Source organism: Macrosteles quadrilineatus, unplaced genomic scaffold (assembly GCF_028750875.1).
Source record: "Macrosteles quadrilineatus isolate MER2022 unplaced genomic scaffold, UCM_ALF_1.0 Scaffold_1__1_contigs__length_201487025, whole genome shotgun sequence".
NCBI lineage: Eukaryota > Metazoa > Arthropoda > Insecta > Hemiptera > Cicadellidae > Macrosteles > Macrosteles quadrilineatus.
Window position 1 is genome coordinate 79,933,403 of NW_026542594.1, and position 22,430 is coordinate 79,955,832.

Sequence of the window (22,430 nt, forward strand, 5' to 3'; positions counted from 1 at the left end):
GGTAGCTGAAAGGCCCATGCGCCAACTTACTGTATAGGCTACACACAGTAAGTGTCTGGCATCCAAATGGAAAAATTAAAACATCACTTATCTCAACACAGTAGGTAAATTTTTTTTTTTTTTAATATGTCACTGGCTTAAGTAAAAAATATAATTGGCTGATCAAAAATAAAGATTAATATCTCAGCCTCACAATATATTTTAGTGTCAACATTTAAAATTTAAAGATGTATGATTCTTTTCAGATAAGAATTACTATTTTAATGAGCCTTTATGATCCTTGGCACACAAAACAAATTCCGCTCATCTGGGAAAAAATAACCAGGTTTTTATCATGGGTATGCTGCTTCTACACTGCACCAAACAGATAAATATCACATCCCCACAGAGTTCTTTTTCAGGGTAGTTAACAATGCGTTGGGAACAAATCATTGCTGCATTAATTAATACATTACAGAAATGGAAAAATAAAAGGGTGACATTGTTTATCCATTGAATCAGAAACATGAGGAAGTGGGGCTGTTTTATATTTTGTTTCAGAATCTTAGTGAGACTAACCTTTAACGATGAGCGAAAGTTAATAAATTATTTTTGACTGTTAGTGGGTTATTAAAATGCATGTTCTGGTTTTGAAAAGATGGGAAAAATTATGTTCTCTTCAATTCTTTTTAATGGAACATGGTATTGAAGAAAGTTGCTTTCAATCTTACACATTACTATCAAAATATTTACATGTAATTACAAGACTCAAAAACAATTAATTAGGCCTATCGCCTATCTCACCAAAATTCTAGCTTTCAAAAACAATTTCTTAAAATAATACTTACAAACAATTTTAGTAAAAATCTTATGGACTGGATCCATAGCGATGACACAGGGCCAGAATGGATGACCCCCAACTCTTCCCCAAGCTAAGTCTCCAACCATCCATTCACATCCATCTACTGGAATGTTTGGATCTTGAGGTTCTGTTTTGATCGTTCTTTCTGCATTTTCAATACCATCTGGTGTTTCATCTTTTGTCGGGGTCTTCAGCTTTGGCGGTCTTCCCCTTTTCACACTGCCTTCAGGTGAAACCTTTTTTGGAGAAGGTTTCTTTTTTGGCTCTTTTATCGAATAGTATTTAATCTGATTCCCGGGACTGACTTTTAGATAAGCGCTGACTTTTTTGTCAGTTGAAACATAATCATCCTGTATTTTTGGCTTATGAGACCGACCGTATCTACTTATAGTAGGGGAATAGTCAGAGTTCAGAGTTGAATGTTCAACTATAGTAGGCATCCTGGCTTGAGGGGAGCCAATTTCTTGTTGTGGGAGTCGGTCAAACATAATTTTAAAACTTAATCTTTGAGGTGAAAACTGGATAGGGTTTACTTAATAAGTGATATGGGATCGCCAAAGATTTTCAGGACTATCATCTTGATGGCTCTGAAAAGAAAAATAGATTTAGGAATAGTGTTTAATAGCTATTTACCTTACAAGTGTAGTAAGAGCGTTTTTACATCACGTAGGTGAATGTTGTGCAACGAGCGGAAGCGAGTTGCATAATTTACCTAAGTGATGTAAATACGTTCTTGCGTAACGTGTAACGTACAAGATTTTACCTGATCCGACAATATACAGGAGGTTACAAACAATATTTTTCACTATCCATTTCACTCATCTTCTAACAGTAACTTAACGTTCATTTACAAACAAAAGCTAGGTTAGAAAAATTCTTCAAAACATAACAATAAAATTCAAGCGCACAGCTGATTTCTAGCGTTGAACGTCGTTTGCTCCATAGAGGTATATTTTTTTAAGTTAAGCACTCAATGTTATTTAAATGGGTTTCATTACCTCACCGAGTGAGTTTTTATGGCGGGTTAGGTAAAATAATATTTCCATGTAAGAATGGATTACAACCTTAAAATACCCCCTCCTAACTGAGCGACTAAGCGAATTTCCATTGGCTGATTTGATTTTCAATTAAATCTATTTCATTAAATAGCTCAGCCTAGAATGGGGTCTAGAAATTGAATTAGTTTCCTGTGTTATAACTATGGACATTTTCATTGAAAGTTTAGGCCTACGGTAACTTTTTAATTTTTTTTTTTTGAGTGAGGCATGCATAGAAAGATTTAGAGGTTTACAATGGTTAAGATCTTTTCTTGTATAAAAAGAGGTCTGATGCAGTGGTCTTTCTCGGCCTAATCAGAATCAAGAATTCCTGCTTTTTTCAAGGTGGTAGCAAGAAAAACAGCACTACGCCTAAGATGTGAAAACTTATGGAAACCCACAGGGGACAATAAAGGGCACTCAAAAATAGTTCAGGTGGTACTGTACATAGCGATGAGTTGGACCTGCCTTCAGACCAAATGTCCAAAAAATACTCCTTTGGAAAGCCTTTTAAAGTACTATTACCAGATAGGGAGGAATGGCTTGGCAGAAAGGGGCCCATCCCAGTAGGCCTGTAGGTGATTTAGAATGCTATACCGATGGTTCTAAGATCAAACAAGGAGGCACTGGAGCAGAAAAGAGAAGGCATTGGTGTTAGCCTTCCCATAGAAGTGTACCCGACAGTTTTTGAAGCGGAGGTTGTCTTGGTTTGTGCTCAAGAAAATCTTAATATAGAGATCAGAGACAATAGCTATTTACATTACAAGTGTAGTAAGAGTGTTTTTACATCACGCAGGTGAATGTTGTGCAACGAGTGGAAGCGAGTTGCATAATTCACCTAAGAGATGTAAACACGCTCTTGCGTAACGTGTAACGTACAAGATTTTACCTGACCCGACAATATACATGGGGTTACGTACGATATTTTTTATTATCCATTTCACTCATCGTCTAACAGTAACGTTCTTTTACAAACAAAAGCTAGGTTAGAAAAATACTTAAAAGCATAACAATAACATTCAAGCGCACAGCTGATTTCTAGTGTTGAACGTCGTTGGCTCCATAGAGGTATATTTTTTAAGTTAAGCACTCAATGTTATTTAAATGGGTTTCATTACATCACCGAGTGAGTTTTTTCAACTTTACATCACTCGAGAAGTAAGGAAGTTGTATACATCACGCTTGGGATAGGGAAGTTTAACATGGCGGGTTAGGTAAAACAATTAACATCTACACTGATAGTAAAGCTACCTTAAAAGCACTAAACTCATGTAAAACACCACTCATGTTAAAACTCATGTTTTATATGCTATTGGTGGCTGAAAGTTACGTTTTGCTGGCCATGCCAGCTGTCATCGTCATTTGGGGACCGAGCAGGTTCTTACATCCCTAGGGCCGCAAAATCAGCTGATCGCTTACTTTTTTAAACATGAATGCATATTAAATGCACAATCAGTATCCATAGCATTGCAATAGAATTGTTTTACTGTCACCGCTGCCTAGCAACTATTTATTTTAATTTTTGCTGATTCCTCAAATTATTTATTCACATAACCTTAAAGTTCTAGTTGTGTTGAGTACCAGTGTGCATCATTATTGTAGTGAATAGTGCTATTAAGGTATAGTGTGGTGGAAAATGGCGTTCGTACCACGGACCGAAATGGTTTTGCAGCTCTCGATCGTTTTAGGTTGACTTCGTCTCGAACCTAAAAACTATCTCGAGCCGGTGAAACCTCATTTTCGGCCCTAGGTACGAAATATACTTTTTCGACCCCTTTTAACGGACGTTTTTTGTGCCGTTTTTTGCAAAACATTCTGACTTGGATAGGCCTACACAGAATGCACCATTTTTTAATCTAATCAGTATTTTTACAATCCCATTTTGCGGCTTTAAACGGGACACAAAATCGTCTGTATACAATGGTTCTTATAACGCTTTTCATTGAACACTATTAGTCAGATCCACTTGAGAGACGTGCTATTGTCTTTGATTTGAAATGAAAGAAATATGTTTTCTTAAACTATTTTTTTCTTACAAAATCACATGAATCGCAAAGAAAAATTACGTACTTTTACTGAAAGAATAATATACAATTTTAAATTAGTTAAGTTTGGTACATTGGTAAGTATTTAGTTCACACTTTCCTTCTTGATTTTAACCTAGCAAAAGAATCTTTCAGCTATAGTGCTGCCACTGCGTAGTGGTGTATGAAGTAAACAGAAGGGAGTGTTTTCTACGTTTGTCACTAGACATAGCGGCCGGCACGGCGATCCGCTCCCGCGGCGAGCGTGTCCGCCAGACCAATAGGGCAGCACGGACAACTCTACACAGCTGTGTAATAAACTATTTACGTTTGTTTGACTTGGATGCGTTCTGAAATAGTTGTATACTTAATCAAAATATTTGAAAAGGCTATTTTGCCGTTCCCAAAATTATTTGCTTGATTTTTTTTTAGATTAAAACTTCGTTTTTTTTATTTTTTTACCCTCAAAATTTTGCCGCCCCTAAAATTTGCCGGCGCCTATTCGGAAATATGTCCCTGGTCTTACTGAGTTTAAATTTTTTCATGAGATTTTTAACAGTTTGTACATTTCTTTCAATGAAACCATTCCCTTGAGAATGTTTAGGACTTACTATTTCTAATTTGAAACCCCACTCTCTTGCAAACATTTGGAACTGATTTGAAGTAAACTGAGTTCCTGAGTCACATCTTACAACATAGGCTATTCCATGTCTAGAAAATATAGATTTCATCGCTAAGATAACACACTCTGTACTTAGGCTAGTTAACGAGATAAGCTCTACATATTTAGAGTAGTAATCAGCTAACAAGAGGTAATTTTTTGAATCAAACGTAAAAATATCTACCCCTACCTTAATCCAGGGTTTGTCTGCTAAGCTTTCATTACACAAGGGTTCTTTCAAGTTACTGTTACGAAATCGTAAACACACGTTACAATTACTTATCATATTTGAAATGTCACTACTCATACCTGGCCAAAACATAACCTCTCTGGCACGATTTTTACACTTGTCGATACCTGAATGTGCATAATGAATCCTTTCCAACATTTCCTTTCTTAAACTATAAGGAACAATAAGCTTGTCACCTTTCAGTAATACCTCTTTACACACTGTGATTTCATCTTTTAACTTAAAATATTTCCAAACACTTGGGTCAACTTTAGACTTTACATTAGGCCAACCCTCATTAACATATTTTGGTAAAATACTCAATTCCCTATCATCTTTTGTTTCTTGTTGAAATTGCTTGAATTTACCTTCCGTCATGGGAAGTGTTTCAATAACCGAAAATATTTGTGATTCTATTTCCTGGTCTAAGCTAGATTCAGTTTCGCTTAAATAGGCCCTGGAAAAAGTGTCTGCAAAATACAAACTTTTACCTGGTTTATACACTAGAGTAAAATCAAATTTTTGCAACGTAATCAACATTCTTTGCAATCTAGCAGGACACTGATGCATAGGCTTCTTACAAATGACCTCCAGTGGCTTATGATCAGATTCTATAAGAACATCTTTTTTACCATAAATATACTCATAAAATTTTTTAAGAAATATGTTTTCTTAAACTATTTTTTTCTTACAAAAAACACATGAATCGCAAAGAAAAACTACGTACTTTTACTGAAAGAATAATATACAATTTTAAATTAGTTATGTTTGGTACATTGGTAAGTATTTAGTTCACACTTTCCTTCTTGATTTTAACCTAGCAAAAGAATCTTTCAGCTATAGTGCTGCCACTGCGTAGTGGTGTATGAAGTAAACAGAAGGGAGTGTTTTCTACGTTTGTCACTAGACATAGCGGCCGGCACGGCGACCCGCTCCCGCGGCGAGCGTGTCCGCCAGACCAATAGGGCAGCACGGACAACTCTACACAGCTGTGTAATAAACTATTGACGTTTGTTTGACTTGGATGTGTTCTGAAATAGTTGTATACTTAATCAAAATATTTGAAATGGCTATTTTGCCGTTCCCAAAATTATTTGCTAAATTTTTTTTTAGATTAAAATTTCTTTTTTTTTTACCCTCAAAATTTTGCCGCCCCTAAAATTTGCCGTCCTAGGTGGGCGCCTAGTCCGCCTTTTCGGAAATATGTTCCTGAGCGTTGTAATTCATGCAAGAAATTAAATCATTTTTCAACACAGTGTAGGAGTAAAATGAAAATGGGACATCAGGGAAGTAAATTTAAAAATAATAAACCTGTTCATGACCTAGCATTAGATTAAGAGAATGAGTGTAATGTTAGTGGTCATGGGCCTAGGTGTGACGATGATTTATTTTTAGTTTGTGTAGTAGATGAATGTCAGTCTATGCCTAAACCTAATGGGTCTAATAGGCCTAATGAATGGAGAGCTAAACTTAAAATTAATGACAGATTTGTTAGTTTTAAGTTAGATACAGGGGCACAAGCTAACGTTCTACCGTTAAAGACATTCAGACACCTATGTAACAAACGTAAGCCTATTCTGGACTCTGACTCAAAGCTCACAACATATTCTGGAGAGAATTTGCCTGTAATTGGTAAATGCTTTTTAAGAGGACAATATGGTGATATTTCTAAGGTACTAGAATTTCACGTAGTTGATGTAATTGCACCCCCATTGCTAGGTTTGCAATCATGTAAAGATTTTAATCTATTACAACGCGTAGGACCCGTACAGCAAGGTGAAGACAAACAAGTTAGTTCTATACAGAATAAACCATTAGGGGTAGAAATAGAAACTATGCTCAATCGGTACAAAGATCTCTTTGATGTGATGGTATCGGTAAACTTGAGGGTAAATATCATATAAAACTTGATAGTAATGTTACACCTGTAGTGCATCCTCCCAGAAGGATACCTTTGGCATTAAAGGATAAGGTAAAATCAGAGTTAGATAGATTAACAACTGAACAAATCATTGCAAAAGTAGATTACTCAACAGATTGGGTAAATTCACTTATTGTTGTCAACAAGCCTAATGGTAAGTTAAGATTGTGTCTGGACCCAAGGGATTTAAACAATGCCATAAAAAGGGAGTACTATCCTCTACCAACCATTGAGGATATAACTGGTCAGTTAAAAGGTGCTAAATGTTTTAGTAGGCCTATATTGGATGTATTTAATGGCTTTTATCAAATAGAGTTAGATGAACCAAGCTCTGATCTTTGTGTTTTTAACTCTCCTTGGGGGCGTTTCAAATTTTTGCGTTTGCCGTTTGGTATCAAATCTGCCCCTGAAGTTTTTCACAAAAAATTCAAAGAAGTATTTGAAGGTATAACTGGGATTAGTACGTATATAGATGACCTATTGGTATGGGGATCTAGTGTAGAGGAACATGACTGTCGCTTAAAACAAGTCTTGGAGCGAGCGAAGGAAAAAAAATGTCCGGTTTAATTTAAGCAAATGTAAATTTTCTCTTGATAAAGTTACTTACATGGGTCATGTTCTGTCGGTTGATGGCGTATTGGTCGATGATCGAAAAATCGAAGCCATTAAAAACATGCAAGTGCCTTCATGCAAAAAAGATGTTGAACGTTTTTTAGGTCTAGTGACTTATGTGGGAAAATTTATTCCTAAACTTTTGGAGAAAACTGCTCCTTTGAGAGTATTGTTAAGAAAGGAGGTTCAGTGGCATTGGGATGATGCTCAAGTTAAAGCGTTCAATGACTTAAAAAATTGTTTGATAAGTAAGCCTATATTACAATATTATGATAGTAACAAACCAGTAAAAATATCAGTTGATTCAAGTCAAAATGGGTGTGCTGCAATCCTCATGCAAAATGATTTACCAGTAGCTTATGCATCAAAAGCATACAATGACACACAAAAGAGGTATGCTAACATAGAAAAGGAGTTGTACGCTATTTGGTTGCGAAAAATTTTATGAGTATATTTATGGTAAAAAAGATGTTCTTATAGAATCTGATCATAAGCCACTGGAGGTCATTTGTAAGAAGCCTATGCATCAGTGTCCTGCTAGATTGCAAAGAATGTTGATTACGTTGCAAAAATTTGATTTTACTCTAGTGTATAAACCAGGTAAAAGTTTGTATTTTGCAGACACTTTGTCCAGGGCCTATTTAAGCGAAACTGAATCTAGCATAGACCAGGAAATAGAATCACAAATATTTTCGGTTATTGAAACACTTCCCATGACGGAAGGTAAATTCAAGCAATTTCAACAAGAAACAAAAGATGATAGGGAATTGAGTATTTTACCAAAATATGTTAATGAGGGTTGGCCTAATGTAAAGTCTAAAGTTGACCCAAGTGTTTGGAAATATTTTAAGTTAAAAGATGAAATCACAGTGTGTAAAGAGGTATTACTGAAAGGTGACAAGCTTATTGTTCCTTATAGTCTAAGAAAGGAAATGTTGGAAAGGATTCATTATGCACATTCAGGTATCGACAAGTGTAAAAATCGTGCCAGAGAGGTTATGTTTTGGCCAGGTATGAGTAGTGACATTTCAAATATGATAAGTAATTGTAACGTGTGTTTACGATTTCGTAACAGTAACTTGAAAGAACCCTTGTGTAATGAAAGCTTACCAGACAAACCCTGGATTAAGGTAGGGGTAGATATTTTTACGTTTGATTCAAAAAATTACCTCTTGTTAGCTGATTACTACTCTAAGTATGTAGAGCTTATCTCGTTAACTAGCCTAAGTACAGAGTGTGTTATCTTAGCGATGAAATCTATATTTTCTAGACATGGAATAGCCTATGTTGTAAGATGTGACTCAGGAACTCAGTTTACTTCAAATCAGTTCCAAATGTTTGCAAGAGAGTGGGGTTTCAAATTATAAATAGTAAGTCCTAAACATTCTCAAGGGAATGGTTTCATTGAAAGAAATGTACAAACTGTTAAAAATCTCATGAAAAAATTTAAACTCAGTAAGACCAGGGACATATTTCCGAATAGGCGCCGGCAAATTTTAGGGGCAGCAAAATTTTGAGGGTAAAAAAATAAAAAAAACGAAGTTTTAATCTAAAAAAAATCAAGCAAATAATTTTGGGAACGGCAAAATAGCCTTTTCAAATATTTTGATTAAGTATACAACTATTTCAGAACGCATCCAAGTCAAACAAACGTCAATAGTTTATTACACAGCTGTGTAGAGTTGTCCGTGCTGCCCTATTGGTCTGGCGGACACGCTCGCCGTGGGAGCGGATCGCCGTGCCGGCCGCTATGTCTAGTGACAAACGTAGAAAACACTCCCTTCTGTTTACTTCATACACCACTACGCAGTGGCAGCACTATAGCTAAAAGATTCTTTTGCTAGGTTAAAATCAAGAAGGAAAGTGTGAACTAAATACTTACCAATGTACCAAACTTAACTAATTTAAAATTGTATATTATTCTTTCAGTAAAAGTACGTAATTTTTCTTTGCAATTCATGTGTTTTTTGTAAGAAAAAAATAGTTTAAGAAAACATATTTCTTTCATTTCAAATCAAAGCCAATAGCACGTCTCTCAAGTGGATCTGACTAATAGTGTTCAATGAAAAGCGTTATAAGAACCATTGTATACAGACGATTTTGTGTCCCGTTTAAAGCCGCAAAATGGGATTGTAAAAATACTGATTAGATAAAAAAAATGGTGCATTCCGTGTAGGCCTATCCAAGTTAGAATGTTTTGCAAAAAACGGCACAAAAAACGTCCGTTAAAAGGGGTCGAAATAGTATATTTCGTACCTAGAGCCGAAAATGAGGTTTCACCGGCTCAAGATAGTTTTTAGGTTCGAGACGAAGTCAACCTAAAACGATCGAGAGCTGCAAAACCATTTCGGTCCGTGGTACGAACGCCATTTTCCACCACACTATATCTTAATAGCACTATTCACCACAATAATGATGCACACTGATACTCAACACAACTAGAACTTTAAGGTTATGTGAATAAATAATTTGAGGAATCAGCAAAAATTAAAATAAATAGTTGCTAGGCAGCGGTGACAATAAAACAATTCTATTGCAATGCTATGGATACTGATTGTGCATTTAATATGCATTCATGTTTAAAAAAGTAAGCGATCAGCTGATTTTGCGGCCCTAGGGATGTAAGAACCTGCTCGGTCCCCAAATGACGATGACAGCTGGCATGGCCAGCAAAACGTAACGTTCAGCCACCAATTAACGCATGTAACAGCTAAAAACATCATAATGTGGTGAAAAGTTATTAAATTTGTTGATGCAGCATGCAATATTACCGACTATTTTTCCACAAAACCAGCCGACAGGGCATGTATTGGCCATTGGGGTGATATTAGTGATGTCGGGGAGTGCGTTGAAAAGTGGGAGCGGGAGGGGCGGCGGCAAACTTTGTTGCCTAGAGGCGGCAGATACTTAAATACGTCCCTGAGTAAGACTGATGTGTTTTTAGCTCTTTTAGAGTTAAGAAACACACCTGCAGTAGATTTGCCATCTCCAGCACAATTGCTTATGAGTAGGAGGTTAAGAGGACTGTTGCCTGTTAAGCCTAGTTTATTGAGACCTACAGTTGTTTCAAAAAGTAATGTTACAAATGTATTGAAACAAAGGCAAGCTAGTCAAAAATCTTATTTTGACCAAAAGACTAAACCCTTACCACCACGTAAAGTGGGAGACAGCGTTAGGTTTCAGTTGTATGCTGGATCTGAATGGACAGCAGCGACAGTAGTTGAGTTGTGTAACCAGCCTAGGGCTTATAGGTTGAGAACATCTGATGGTAGAGAGTATGTACGCAATCGAAGGTTTATATTTAAAGTAGGCCTACATGGTAATGACTTGTATCAGAACACAGAATTAAGCTTTGATTGTGTTAATTTTAAGAGTAAAGTGCAAAGCCCAAAGCTGAGTTTGTAACTCAAAGTCCAGACAGGCCTATTCAAAGTCCAAATAAGACCGCTCTAACTCCAAATAGGTCAGTAACACCTAAGACTTACAGAACCCGGTTAGGGCGTGAAATAGTTAGGCCTACTAGGTTGGACTTGTAAAAAAAAAATTAAAAAAAAAATTTGAGGTTAATTTATGTTTTGTATTACAGCAACAGATAGGCCTATAATATATATATACATTTATTTTTATCTAGCCTAGCCTATTCAATCATAGGATGATGTTAATATTTTTATTTGAATTTACGCAGGAATCTTGGTTATTGTTTTTTCCCAAAAGAAGAGGGATGTCACATATAGCCTATGTTTTGTATTACTGTTTACTGGTTTAGGCCTACTCTATGCTGTATTATATTGTATGCTATTGTGTTGGCACCACTGTCATTTCCGCCCTCATGCAGCACTACCAAAATACACGTTGGTTGTCAAGATGTCTGTCTGTGTCTTATTATTTTAAAGTAGACCTTGGCTTCGCAACACACTGCGATAGGTCAGAGGAGTGATAAGCTCTCTGACGCTAGAAGGACAACTCTTGGCAATGTGGTAAGAGGTAGATATCTTCCCGAGGAAGAACTAATTGGAAGACTACAGGCTTTCATCGGATGCCTGAATTTGTAGGGTCCACCTGTGAAACAACTGTCTGGGGTACACAATAGTTCGACTTTTCGGATGAAGTGCTTTAAATGATCTTGGCATGTCCCAGTTAGAAAAGATAATATACATCCTGATACATATATTTTGAGCGAGAAGTATCTATGTATATATTAATTACGTAAGCCGATTCTTTGCGGCAAAATTGTGGGCGACTGGGAAGTTGTAGAATGACGGGAGAGGGCTCAAATTAAAGGTCTCGACCCCGTGACGGCGAGAAAAATAGTGAAATTCCCATAAAGTTACCAGAAAACGAGATATAACGTAAAATGTTCTCCATAAGAATAGCATTAGAAGCCATTTACTGCTGATTTTTGTTTACTACAATACAGCTGATCGTGATTTATCATTAAGAAACTAAGCAATATTACATTTGGATTACTCATTTGCCAATCAATTATTCTGCAATGTAATGTATACTATATAAAACCAACTATATAAAGGGATAACGTTACCCATAATAATCAAGACTTTTTAGTCATGTCAAAGTTGAAATAAATTGTTTTCAAGATTAATGAAACAATTCCAGATTAAATGAAGATCTTCTTTTTGTTTTGATTTCAAAACATATGTTAAAGATTTATTCCACACTTTTTTGTAAATTTAGTAACATTTATATTTGATTTGTACCTGTACGAATCACCTGTACGAATCACCTGAATACCTGTACGAACGTACTTAATCTTTTTCCCAAATTGTTTTCTAAGAGTAAACGTTGAGGTTATTCCACTTCATACAAAATATTGATTAAACACTACAAAGGACAATTCCTTTGTAGTGTTTAATCAATATTTTGTATGAAGTGGAATAACCTCAAAGTTTACTCTTAGAAAACAATTTGGGAAAAAGATTAAGTACGTTCGTACAGGTATTTGTTCATTAAGTACTCAAGTGCTTTGTTGCTCCAAGCAAAAAAGGTTCAAATAATATAGCATAGCATGCACGTTAGTAAAGGGAGAATATATATATAACAGTAGAACATAGAGGTATTTTTCGTTTCTTAAAAGTAACCAAAAATATTTATGTCGTGATTAGTTTCAAAGTAAACAAAAACCCCTATAGGCCTACTAATAGCATTAATTAACATATGGTTTGGTTTAATTTCGGGCCAAAAACCTTATTTGTTTATGTATAGCCTATGATCCATATCGGGTCTTTTCTAGTATTCGTGGAACTAACTTGTCTTGTTGAAACAGCTGCCAAGATTCATTGATTCCTTTAAAATACGAAACTCATAAGGTTAAGACATGGCAAACTCAGAGCCAAAGAGGCGGTTCGAACCCAAAATTATTTTTTTGATAAGAATATGCTTAAATGTTATTCAGGAATGTGAGCTATCATCATGCCAAATTTCAGTCCAATGCAACAAGTAAGTTTAGTTAAAATGCATGATTGAGCCCCAAACAAACACACAAACTTTTACATTTATAATATTAAATTAGCCCTACACCGTTCTCTGTGTGTTGTTTTTAGGTGTGTTGCTAGCCTAATTGTTTGCGTCCGGACTTTGGTGCGGGAGGGACGGGTTTGATTTCTGGCACATCCACTAATGATTTTCCAAGGCTGAAGAGGACCTAGTTCTATAGCAGCCCTCTCTGGGGGGTTTCGGATTCCTGGACTAAATATTAAGATTTTTTTAGGCTACTGTAACTTACTAGCCGTGTCCTACCTACCGTGTAACCTACAGATGGTGTTTTTGGCCTTTTGGGACCTCAAAACAAAAGAATAAATCGGTCCCGAGTCTATGTCTTGCCATGAGACATACGGTAATAGCCTACATTATTTCCTAAGGCCTCAAGGCCTATTACGTTAAATTCAATAGAAAGCCATGATGCACAGTCAACTAGTTAATTCACAAAGAATTGCGCCTGTAATTTTGGTTGTCCACGTTCAAAGTTGGTTACCCTAATACAGATGTGATAAGCTCTTAGACTGTATCAATCATGGATATTTCTGATCTAAAGCCAAACTGATTCTAAGAAAAAAGAGACTAGAAAAGTAAAAAAAGTGCCGACTTGTGTTTTTTAACTGCTTCATAGACCTTACTAAAAGTAGGGACCAGAACTTGTGAACCTGCCAATAACTCGCCAATAAATAGTGTGTGCGCTTCTAAAAATCTATTGAAAATCTAGCGAATTTCCCATATAGGGAATAAGCAAGATAATTTGAGCAAAAATGATCCGATTTTGATGAAATTTGGTAGAAACTTTTACCTTACGTTTATTCAAACGAGTTCGCGAACCAGCATGATCGGACCATGGGAACGGGGGTTAATGGGAGGTTTTATGGGGTAAAAATTTGTTTTTCCCATTTTTGACCCTGAAAACACAACATTTCTCAATTTATTTCCTGACCATTTTGTAGAGCTTAAAAAAATAAATAATTTTGTAAGTTATATTGAAGCATTGTTGTAGGCCTATGCCTAACGGTTACGGAGATAGGCGAATTAAAAAACCTTTAAATTTAAAATTCCCATGTTATTCTTATAGAGAATAAATTAACTGTGTTGTAGTTTGCTTGATTATTTATATATTTCAATCAAATTTGGCAATTTTGTTTATTTCATACTAAGCACGTAACGTTTCGTACTAAGCGTTTATGGTCACGTGATAAAGACATGTTCATACATACGACAGTATCAAAGTTAGTCATAAAGGTTACCAGGATCGAATTTTGATCACACAAGTTCACGTTAAAATGTATTGACGGTCCAACTGGGGAAAAATATGACCGCGCAGTGTAATACCTTTTTATATCAGCACGTGTTAAGTTAAAGGACATGTTAACGTACACGACAGTATCAAGGTCATATAGGTACCAGGAACAAATTTTGGTCATGCAATAGGATGTAAAATGACAAACCACTCACGTTAAAATCTATTGATGGCCCTTTTGCGGAAAAATATGGGCGTGTAGCGTAATACCTATATGGTCACATGATAAAGGACATGTTCACTCACACGACAGTATCAAGGTCTTATACCAGTAACGAGTAACTTATTGGTCATATAAAAGGGTAGTAAAATGACAAACCATTCACGCCAAAATCTATTGTATGACCAAAATTTGCTCGTGGTCTATAGGCCTATAACTTAATGCTGACATAGCCTAATCATGACAACCCCTTTGTAAACCCCTAAACTGTTATAATTTAAGCTCTGAGGGAAAACCTTCAGATAAAAATTACATTTGCACTAAGTACAGTCATGCTTAAACGAACAGATATCAAACTGAAGACCTGCTTCAATATAAAACTTTACATATCATATCATAAATAACTTATTATGCACTTTTTGAGAAGGCCTAACTTAATACTTAAGGGAAGTCGCTACTGAAAAATTGCCAATTTTGTAAAAAACATGATTTTTTTTATTATTTTTTTATCTTGTTCTATGGATTGTAAAGTTTCATAAAAACATAACATTCGGTAGGCCTATACCTAATACAGTAGAGTCCCGCAAACTCGGCGTAATGTGGACTGGAAGGGTGCTGAGTTTGTGAAATGCCAGGTTATCGGGAACTAGGGCTACATATAAGGACAATACAGTTTTTAAGCTTTTTAACCTTCTTTTTTTTATATTACAAGTCAGTATTAAGTCATCAGATATAGTTAAAAAAATCCTTGGTACGAGTTGTGAATGATTTTACTTGAGCTGGCTTGAGTCCATGTTTAACTCGGACTCAAAATATCACAAATTTTCTGAGCCAGGTGATGGCCGAGTTATCCAGACTGCCGGGTTATCGAGTGCCGAGTTTGCGGGACTCTACTGTATATATTTTTATCACTGTGAAAAAAATATTTGAAGTGAAGCTTGCACACCTCTTTTGGGGCATCAACTAGGCCTAGTAACTTCAACCGCTGTTTTCCGCGACTTTAAATTTTTTTTTTTAAGTTCTTATAACTTACAGTAACTAGCCTGAATGAAATTTTTACCATACATTGTTTATACTATAAATCAACTTTATGTGCATGGATATTGTAATTGAATAAATAAAAGTACATGAAAAAAATTATAAAAATGTCTATAATTGCCTATAAATTTTTCTAAAACTTATTTTTGAAGCCATAACTTATAAACTAATTGAGAAAATAACATGAGTATGCACAGAAAGTTTGTGCTTTCATTGCTCTTTAAAATGAGATATCAAGCAATAAAATTGGTTCAGTAGTTAAATAGTTAGCCTATAAGAGATTAACCCTCCGAGCGTCCCTAGTTTAGGCCTTAATGTCTGCCTATTTTTTGCGCATTTGCAAGGTTTTATTAAAACGGATCTGAGAAGTTTAAAAACAATGTTAATTATACCGTTCTATATACCATTTTGTTTGTAAAATCATGGGCTTCAATATTATACATAAAACATAAGGAACATTTGTTTCAACAAAATTTTTTAGGTAAAAAAAAATTATTTTGGAAAATTAAAAAAAAAAAAGTTTGCGCTCAATGAAATTGTATAAGTTGTTAAAAAAAAACCTACTTCTTCAGGATCATCAACCAGCCCTTCAAAATCACTTAAATCTTCTTATAAAGCACCACGTATATCACTACTTTTGATTTTTAACACTAAAACAATGATAAACGTAATAAAACACATCAGTCATCAGTGCGAGGTTAACCAAGCTGTTTACAAATACGCACGTCATCTGTCTGCTACAATTATAATCGTCTCGAGAAAAAAAAGCGCTTAGAGACAGACCTAGGGAGAAAGCTTAGAATGTGCCAAATAAAACGATACCTAACTCGATCCAGTTCAATCCGATTTTGTCAGTCATAGAGCCTTCGCCATAAACAGTGTTTGTGAGTCGAAGCTTCGACACAAAACACTACACAAAGTGTGTTATGTGTCAAAGCTTCGACAAATAAGACTCGGAGGGTAAAAAAAAACCCATTTTTCCCCCAAAAAAACTTTAAAAACTCCAAAAAGTATGTAATTTTTTTTTTCTTATTTTAACAATAGTAAATCTTTTTCTAAGACTAAAATGAACTTTAAAAAGTAGCCTATATATGATAATTTTTAAAAGGATTATTTTTGTTATCACTAGCACGAATAGGCCTACTAGAAAAATACTGGTATGGATCATAAACATAAACAAATGACATTTTTGGCCCGAAAATAAACATTATTTAGGCTAACATTGCTTAAATGGAACTGCCAAAACATATGTTCAATGCTATTAGTATAGGATTCGGGCCAACAACGTCATTTTGTTTATGTTTATGATCCATACCAGTATTTTTCTAGTAATCGTGATCACTAGTTTCAGTAGCGACTCCCCTTAAACTTGGATAAACTTTGCACAATATCACTTGGATTTACAGGCTACCATTTAGGGTTTAAACTTATGGGAGCTGCTCGATGTAGGGCCCTGAGGACTGATGTATAGGCCTATAGCCTAAGTTATTGACTTATGCGTTAAATTATGGTAAGGTAACTCAGACTTAGATCAACCATTCAACCAAGGACAGTACCTATTTCTACTAAAACTTTAAGTAGGCCTAGGCTAACTTAGACGTTTTATTATAGTGGAATAGAATACAGAATAGGACTGGCCTCTGAGGAGGTAGGGGATGCGACGTTGCCACTTCGTTCTTGGCTGGTGAGCTGACTTTCACCTAGAGCCGGGGAGCGGGCGCGGGCATCCCTCTGACTCTGTCTTCCCACTTGTAGGGTAGTTAAACACTACAAATTATTAATTTTTTGGCGGTATTGGTTAGTGTTGTCATGTTTATATCACATGGAAGATACATTCATCCCTTACATGATTATGGATAGATTATTTGCACAATTAATGACTTAAACCGCTACTAGATTTAGTTTTTGAAAAATATATTAACATACAATTAATAAATATAAAATGAAAATAATTTTATATAGGGTCACCTTTCCAAGTCTCTGGAAATATGTTGCCTATAGTCAAACGTTTGTCAACCCCAATTTTTAAACAAATCACCGTAACAATAAGAGCAAATGAATACAGTCCAAAAACTTTTATAGCAGTTCTAAAAATCTTGTAAATTGTTGCCCTGCTTATAGTTTGATACATAAAACAAATTAACATGGAAATGAAGAAGGTAAAATCTTCCACATTAAACATTTACAGCAATAGTTTGGTTGTGTTTAGGAAACGAAGTTGGTCAATGTTTAGGAATTACCCCAAAGCTGCCTTTCTTTGAACACCTATTGTGACCCTCACTCCGTTAATCTTATTATTGCCACTCGACTGAACTTAAACTTACGGAGAACAGGTAGATCAATAGTGACGAAGACATTTCTGTAATATTGTGATTTGACAAAAAAGTCCGTTAGTATATTGAATTTAAGAAAATTGAACTAACGTTTACATACATTAAGTTATGTGTTGCATTCATTAAAATAGTCATACGATATATTCAGTCTTCTATAAAAAAAAAAAAAAAAACTTCTAATGTAGGTACTCTAGAAATCCTCAAAAAACATACCAGGTAAAAAGGGAAATAGATAACATAACTGCCAATTTATTGCCAAAATGACATAACTATTTTTATTACATTGCACTGGAAATTGTTACATACAAATATTTACAAAAGAAAATATTGACGTATGAAACTTAAATAAAATGTTTAAGGGACAAAGACATTTTCATCTAGGCCTATCAAGATATTTGCATTACGTAAAGAAAAACCACGTCCGACGTTACGATATCGCAAACGTTTCACGTGTACTCGTGGTCGTCCACGTCGCGTACTGTTGTCCGTATTCATTGGGCGAAACACAGTTCATAGACGAATTCTTGACAAAACAGGAGGGTATACTAGAAACGCACAGGTCGGCTATCGGGCAGAGACTGAGTGCGTGGCACAACTTGGCAACAGTGGACAGTTTTCTAAAAGCTGATTGGATGCCACATGCCCCGCCCCACCCGACTCGAACTGGTTTCGGTCCTATTCTGTATTCTATTCCACTATAGAGATGATCGAGAGTGAGGCTGGAGATTGGCAGGGAGAGGCTTTTCTTACTTTGGGCCCAAGTTGTATATCGACCTCCCCTGTGATCTTAAGCTGCTGGGTGTTCCAGCTTTCAGAAATAAAATTTAAAAAATGTATAAAGCTGTGAATGAAGTACCTACCTCAAATTTTGTAAACAGACTAAAATGGAAATGTAACTTAAATAGAACTTTTTGCTTGTATAAGCTTATATACTTTCTGATTAGATTATACTTTCTGATAAAAAATAGATTATAGGCTTACTTTCTGTTATTAGTTTTATCTAGTATTAGTAAATTGACAAGAGTTATCCTGTAAAGCAGTATATACTGAGGAACGCTTGCTAAATAAAGGCATTTTTTATTTGATTTGATCTAGCTTAAGTTAAATTACTCAAGCTGGTCTCAATTAGACCTTAGAAATACATCTATTATTTGTAAGGGAGTTTGAGCCTGTTGATTGGATGAATGTTCAGGGATAAATTAACTTATGTTTGGTTGCTTCTCTATTGTATATTGTATAAGTTATTTAAGTTAGGCCTAACTTACATAAGTTTACATTTTTAAATGCACAACGATGCCTCCTAGACCCTAGGCCTAACTTATACAGCATGATTTTAACTTAGATGCCCTTAAAATCTATAAAATAAGAGTTGGGCCTAACTTATAGCCTACAAAAGTTTGCTTTTTAACAATAATAAAATTCTACTTCATACAATATGTAGATCTTGGCCCAGTTTATTACCCAAACTTAGACCTATTGAGTAAAAGCAAAAGCTAGCCAAAGCCTATTGCCATGGAAACTAGTCAGGTCTTGGGCAAAGCTGAAGAACTTAAGCTATAAAACATCTTCACATTTTCCTCGATGTTCTAAGAATCACATTCAAATAAATCAATTAGATGGTCATTGGAACTTATGAGTTTAAAATAATTCACATAGGCCTAGTTTGACATGTAGTAAACACATTAACATAAATATTAAGCAGTAAGAAAGTTTAAGATAAGAGACAAAATACCAACAACCAATACAGTGGTTGCTATAGTGAGAATTAATTAAATACAACAAACAGGACCATTATGTGAACAGAAATAAGTAACAATTAATTAACTTACATTGGAAACACATCCTTACTATTATAGCATGTATTTGATCAACAATTTCTTATAGGCCTATTGTAATAATACTTACACATCACTAAATTGCTTTGATCAACTGACTTGACTACACGATTAACATATTAACACAATACACATACAGCAGAGGTTCGATTCCGCTGAGGCCTTACTCCGCGCCCAAAGTTCACTGTGTCTACTATTAACTTTACCGCGAATTTTGAGATGTTACAAAAATATTAAAAATACGTCGGTTTGAAACCATAAAATATTTAGAACTTTGTTTTCAATTGAAAATCCAACAATTATAGTTGATTTTTAATTCTAAAAAGTAATTGAATTGCCCAAGCAAAATGTCTACATTGTCTACTGATAAGATAGGTTAACAAAAAGAAAAAGATTGCCGGCTGGGAGTTACAAAATACAAACTCTAAACACACACAGACACAATGTCCATTTTATTCTGCTGCTGCTACAATCATGGCATGTGGCGTTAACGTCGACTTACTATATAAAGTTACTATAGTTCGGCCGCTTAGAAAGCGACCTCCTCCAGCATTGGTTTAGCATTAGCGCGCAGACGTTGGTCCTGTCCTAATGTGGTTATGTCAAATGCTCGTTCCTTTTCAAGATGAGCTCGTTCGCATAACTCAATCACGTCTTGGTTGAAGTTCGTTCGCTATGCTCACTCACCTTTAGGTTGGAGCTCGTTCGCTCGCTGCGCTCACTTGCCTTCAGATTAGCTCGTTCGCTACACTAACTCGCTTCCAGGTTGAAGTTCGTTCGCTACGCTCACTCACCTTTTGGTTGCAAATTGCTGTTGTCGTAAATGTAAATAAACGGTATCAGCATTCTGACTCATACTTTCTCCCATAGTACAGGTAAAATAGGGTTTTATAAACAACAAAATTTGTACATTCATGAAATTTCACCTGTGAGTTACTAATAATATGAGAAATGAAGATCCGATGAGTCCCCAAAATTTTGGGCGTGCTAAGGCCCTTTTTGGCCCCCGTGCGGTACCGGGTTAGAATAGGACCGCAGCCTTCTCGGGCTTGTCGTAAGAGGCGACTAAAAGGGTGACCGACGAACTCACTGGGAGTCCCTGGGAGTGCCCCTGTTGTGTTGCAGGGGTTGATGTGTGCTCTGCACTGCCGATGGGTATTCTCAGTGGGTCGTGAGAAACCAGCCACTTCGGTCCTTGGTCAGGGAGTGCGGCATGGATGCAGAGGTCGGGCTCTGCATTGCGACGGGCGACCCCCGGCACGTCAGGTATCCGGTGCTGGGCAAACGGAGGTCGGGCCCCGGGGTAGGGGTTTTTGTCCCCGAGGGTATACCCGTTCCTGACTGATTCCGGGCCGCTCCTTGCCGCACGATGCGCTGGAGAAAACACGATGAGTTTTGATAAAAATACCCCAAACACATCATTGAAGAGGAGCTCAAATGAGCAAGTAAATTCGTTTGAAGTGGAGCAGAGCCCTTTTGTCCGAAGCTCCAAACTTAAGAGGTCGCCACCACCGAAAAACGTGAGGACATCTCCGCCACCTGCACCTTTCAAGTGCTCTACGATTCCCCCGTTAGGATCTCCTTCGGGAAGTGGAGCTGGGAACGGGACAGAAAATGTTGGTGATGTAGATGCTGTAGGGATGCCGAAGGAAACCCTCACAGCGACGTCGCGGTCGGAAAGCTCTGAGATTGTGCTTCTGCGTCAGGAATATCTTGACGCAGATAGTAACACTGAAACCCGGCTCCGTGACATGGAAAAGACCATTAAGGCTATGCTGGACACCTTCCGGACCCAGAGAGCCGTAAATCAAGTGGTCAAAAATGGAATGGCCAAACTAGAGGATGACCTTGGCTTTGTCTTTGCCTGCCGTCTGGTAAGCAAGGCGACCATGGAAAAGATTGCCGAAAAGGTAGTGTCCCTGCCCGATGAAAGAGCGCTGCCTTCTAAGAAACGTCAGAGGCCTTCCACATCGGAGAGTCCTCCAAAAAGAGAAGAAGGCGTCCAGACCAAAAAGTCCACGGTTAAGGCCAAGGCGACTCAGACGGACCTCTCGTCTGCTGTGTCCAGATCCTTTTCGGACGTAGCTGCAGCTCCAGCGAGGCGCCGACAGGCACAGCAACCCACGACCCCCCTTCAGGGAAGTTCCCGAAAGGGGTCAGTGGTGGAGACACCTGAGGCTGTGTGGGAAAAATGCCTTTCCAAAAAGGAGAAGAGGCAATTGAGGCGGGCGGAGGTCGCCTCCATGAAAAATGAGGCAGTGAAGGCACAGCCAACTGGCGTGGCCCAAACTGGGCCCGGCTCGGCCCCTGCTCCGAAAAGGTCGCGGCCCAAAAAGCCCAGGACGGAGGCAATCCTTGTCAAACCCTCAGGGGGGAGATCTTTTGCCGAGGTCTTGGGCGTAATAAAGGCCAAAGCTAAACCGGAGCAGACCGATACGGTTGTACGGTCGATTAAACAAACCCGGGAAGGGGACGTTCTCCTTGAACTGGGTAAGTCGAAAGACAAGGCTGCTTTTACTGCCGAACTGAAGGCAGCTGTTGAAGGCCAGGGCACCGTCCGTGCTCTTGAGCCCAAGACATCAATTGAGGTTCGAGACATTGATTGTGTGTCGACGGAGAGTGACGTTGTTGAGGCCCTGAAGAAAGCTGTACCCGAGCTTGCCGGGCAAACGGCCATCCTAAGGGTTTGGCTCACAAAACCCAATAGGAGTCAGCAGCGGATGGCAATCGCCGAAATGGCAGACGCGCTTGCCACTAGGGTGCTGGCACTCCAGCATCTGAGAGTCGGCTGGGTCAACTGCAGGCTCAGACGGAGAGTGGAAGTGAAGAGGTGTTTTAAATGCCTCTGTTTCGGCCATTCCTCCCGAAACTGCAAGGGACCCGACCGAAGCAAGAACTGCCTTCGGTGCGGGGAGGTTGGTCACATCCGTAAGGACTGCA

General features: G+C 37.2%; 1 protein-coding gene across 2 annotated transcripts in view; it reads right to left on the bottom strand.

The window, feature by feature from the left end:
* Positions 1–19,874, bottom strand: part of LOC128983657 (histone-lysine N-methyltransferase NSD2) — a 179,039-nt gene extending 159,165 nt beyond the window's left edge. Inside the window, exons 1-2 of one of the 2 annotated variants that reach the window (XM_054403032.1) lie at positions 19,561–19,874; positions 828–1,428 (exon numbers count right to left, since the gene is read on the bottom strand). In XM_054403032.1, coding sequence (XP_054259007.1) covers positions 828–1,329 — 502 coding nt within the window. In that variant the 5' untranslated portion in view covers positions 1,330–1,428; positions 19,561–19,874. Of the gene's footprint in view, positions 1–827; positions 1,429–19,484 lie in introns of both variants that reach the window. The other variant, XM_054403033.1, reaches the window with a different exon arrangement.
* Positions 19,875–22,430: the final 2,556 nt, after the last annotated feature.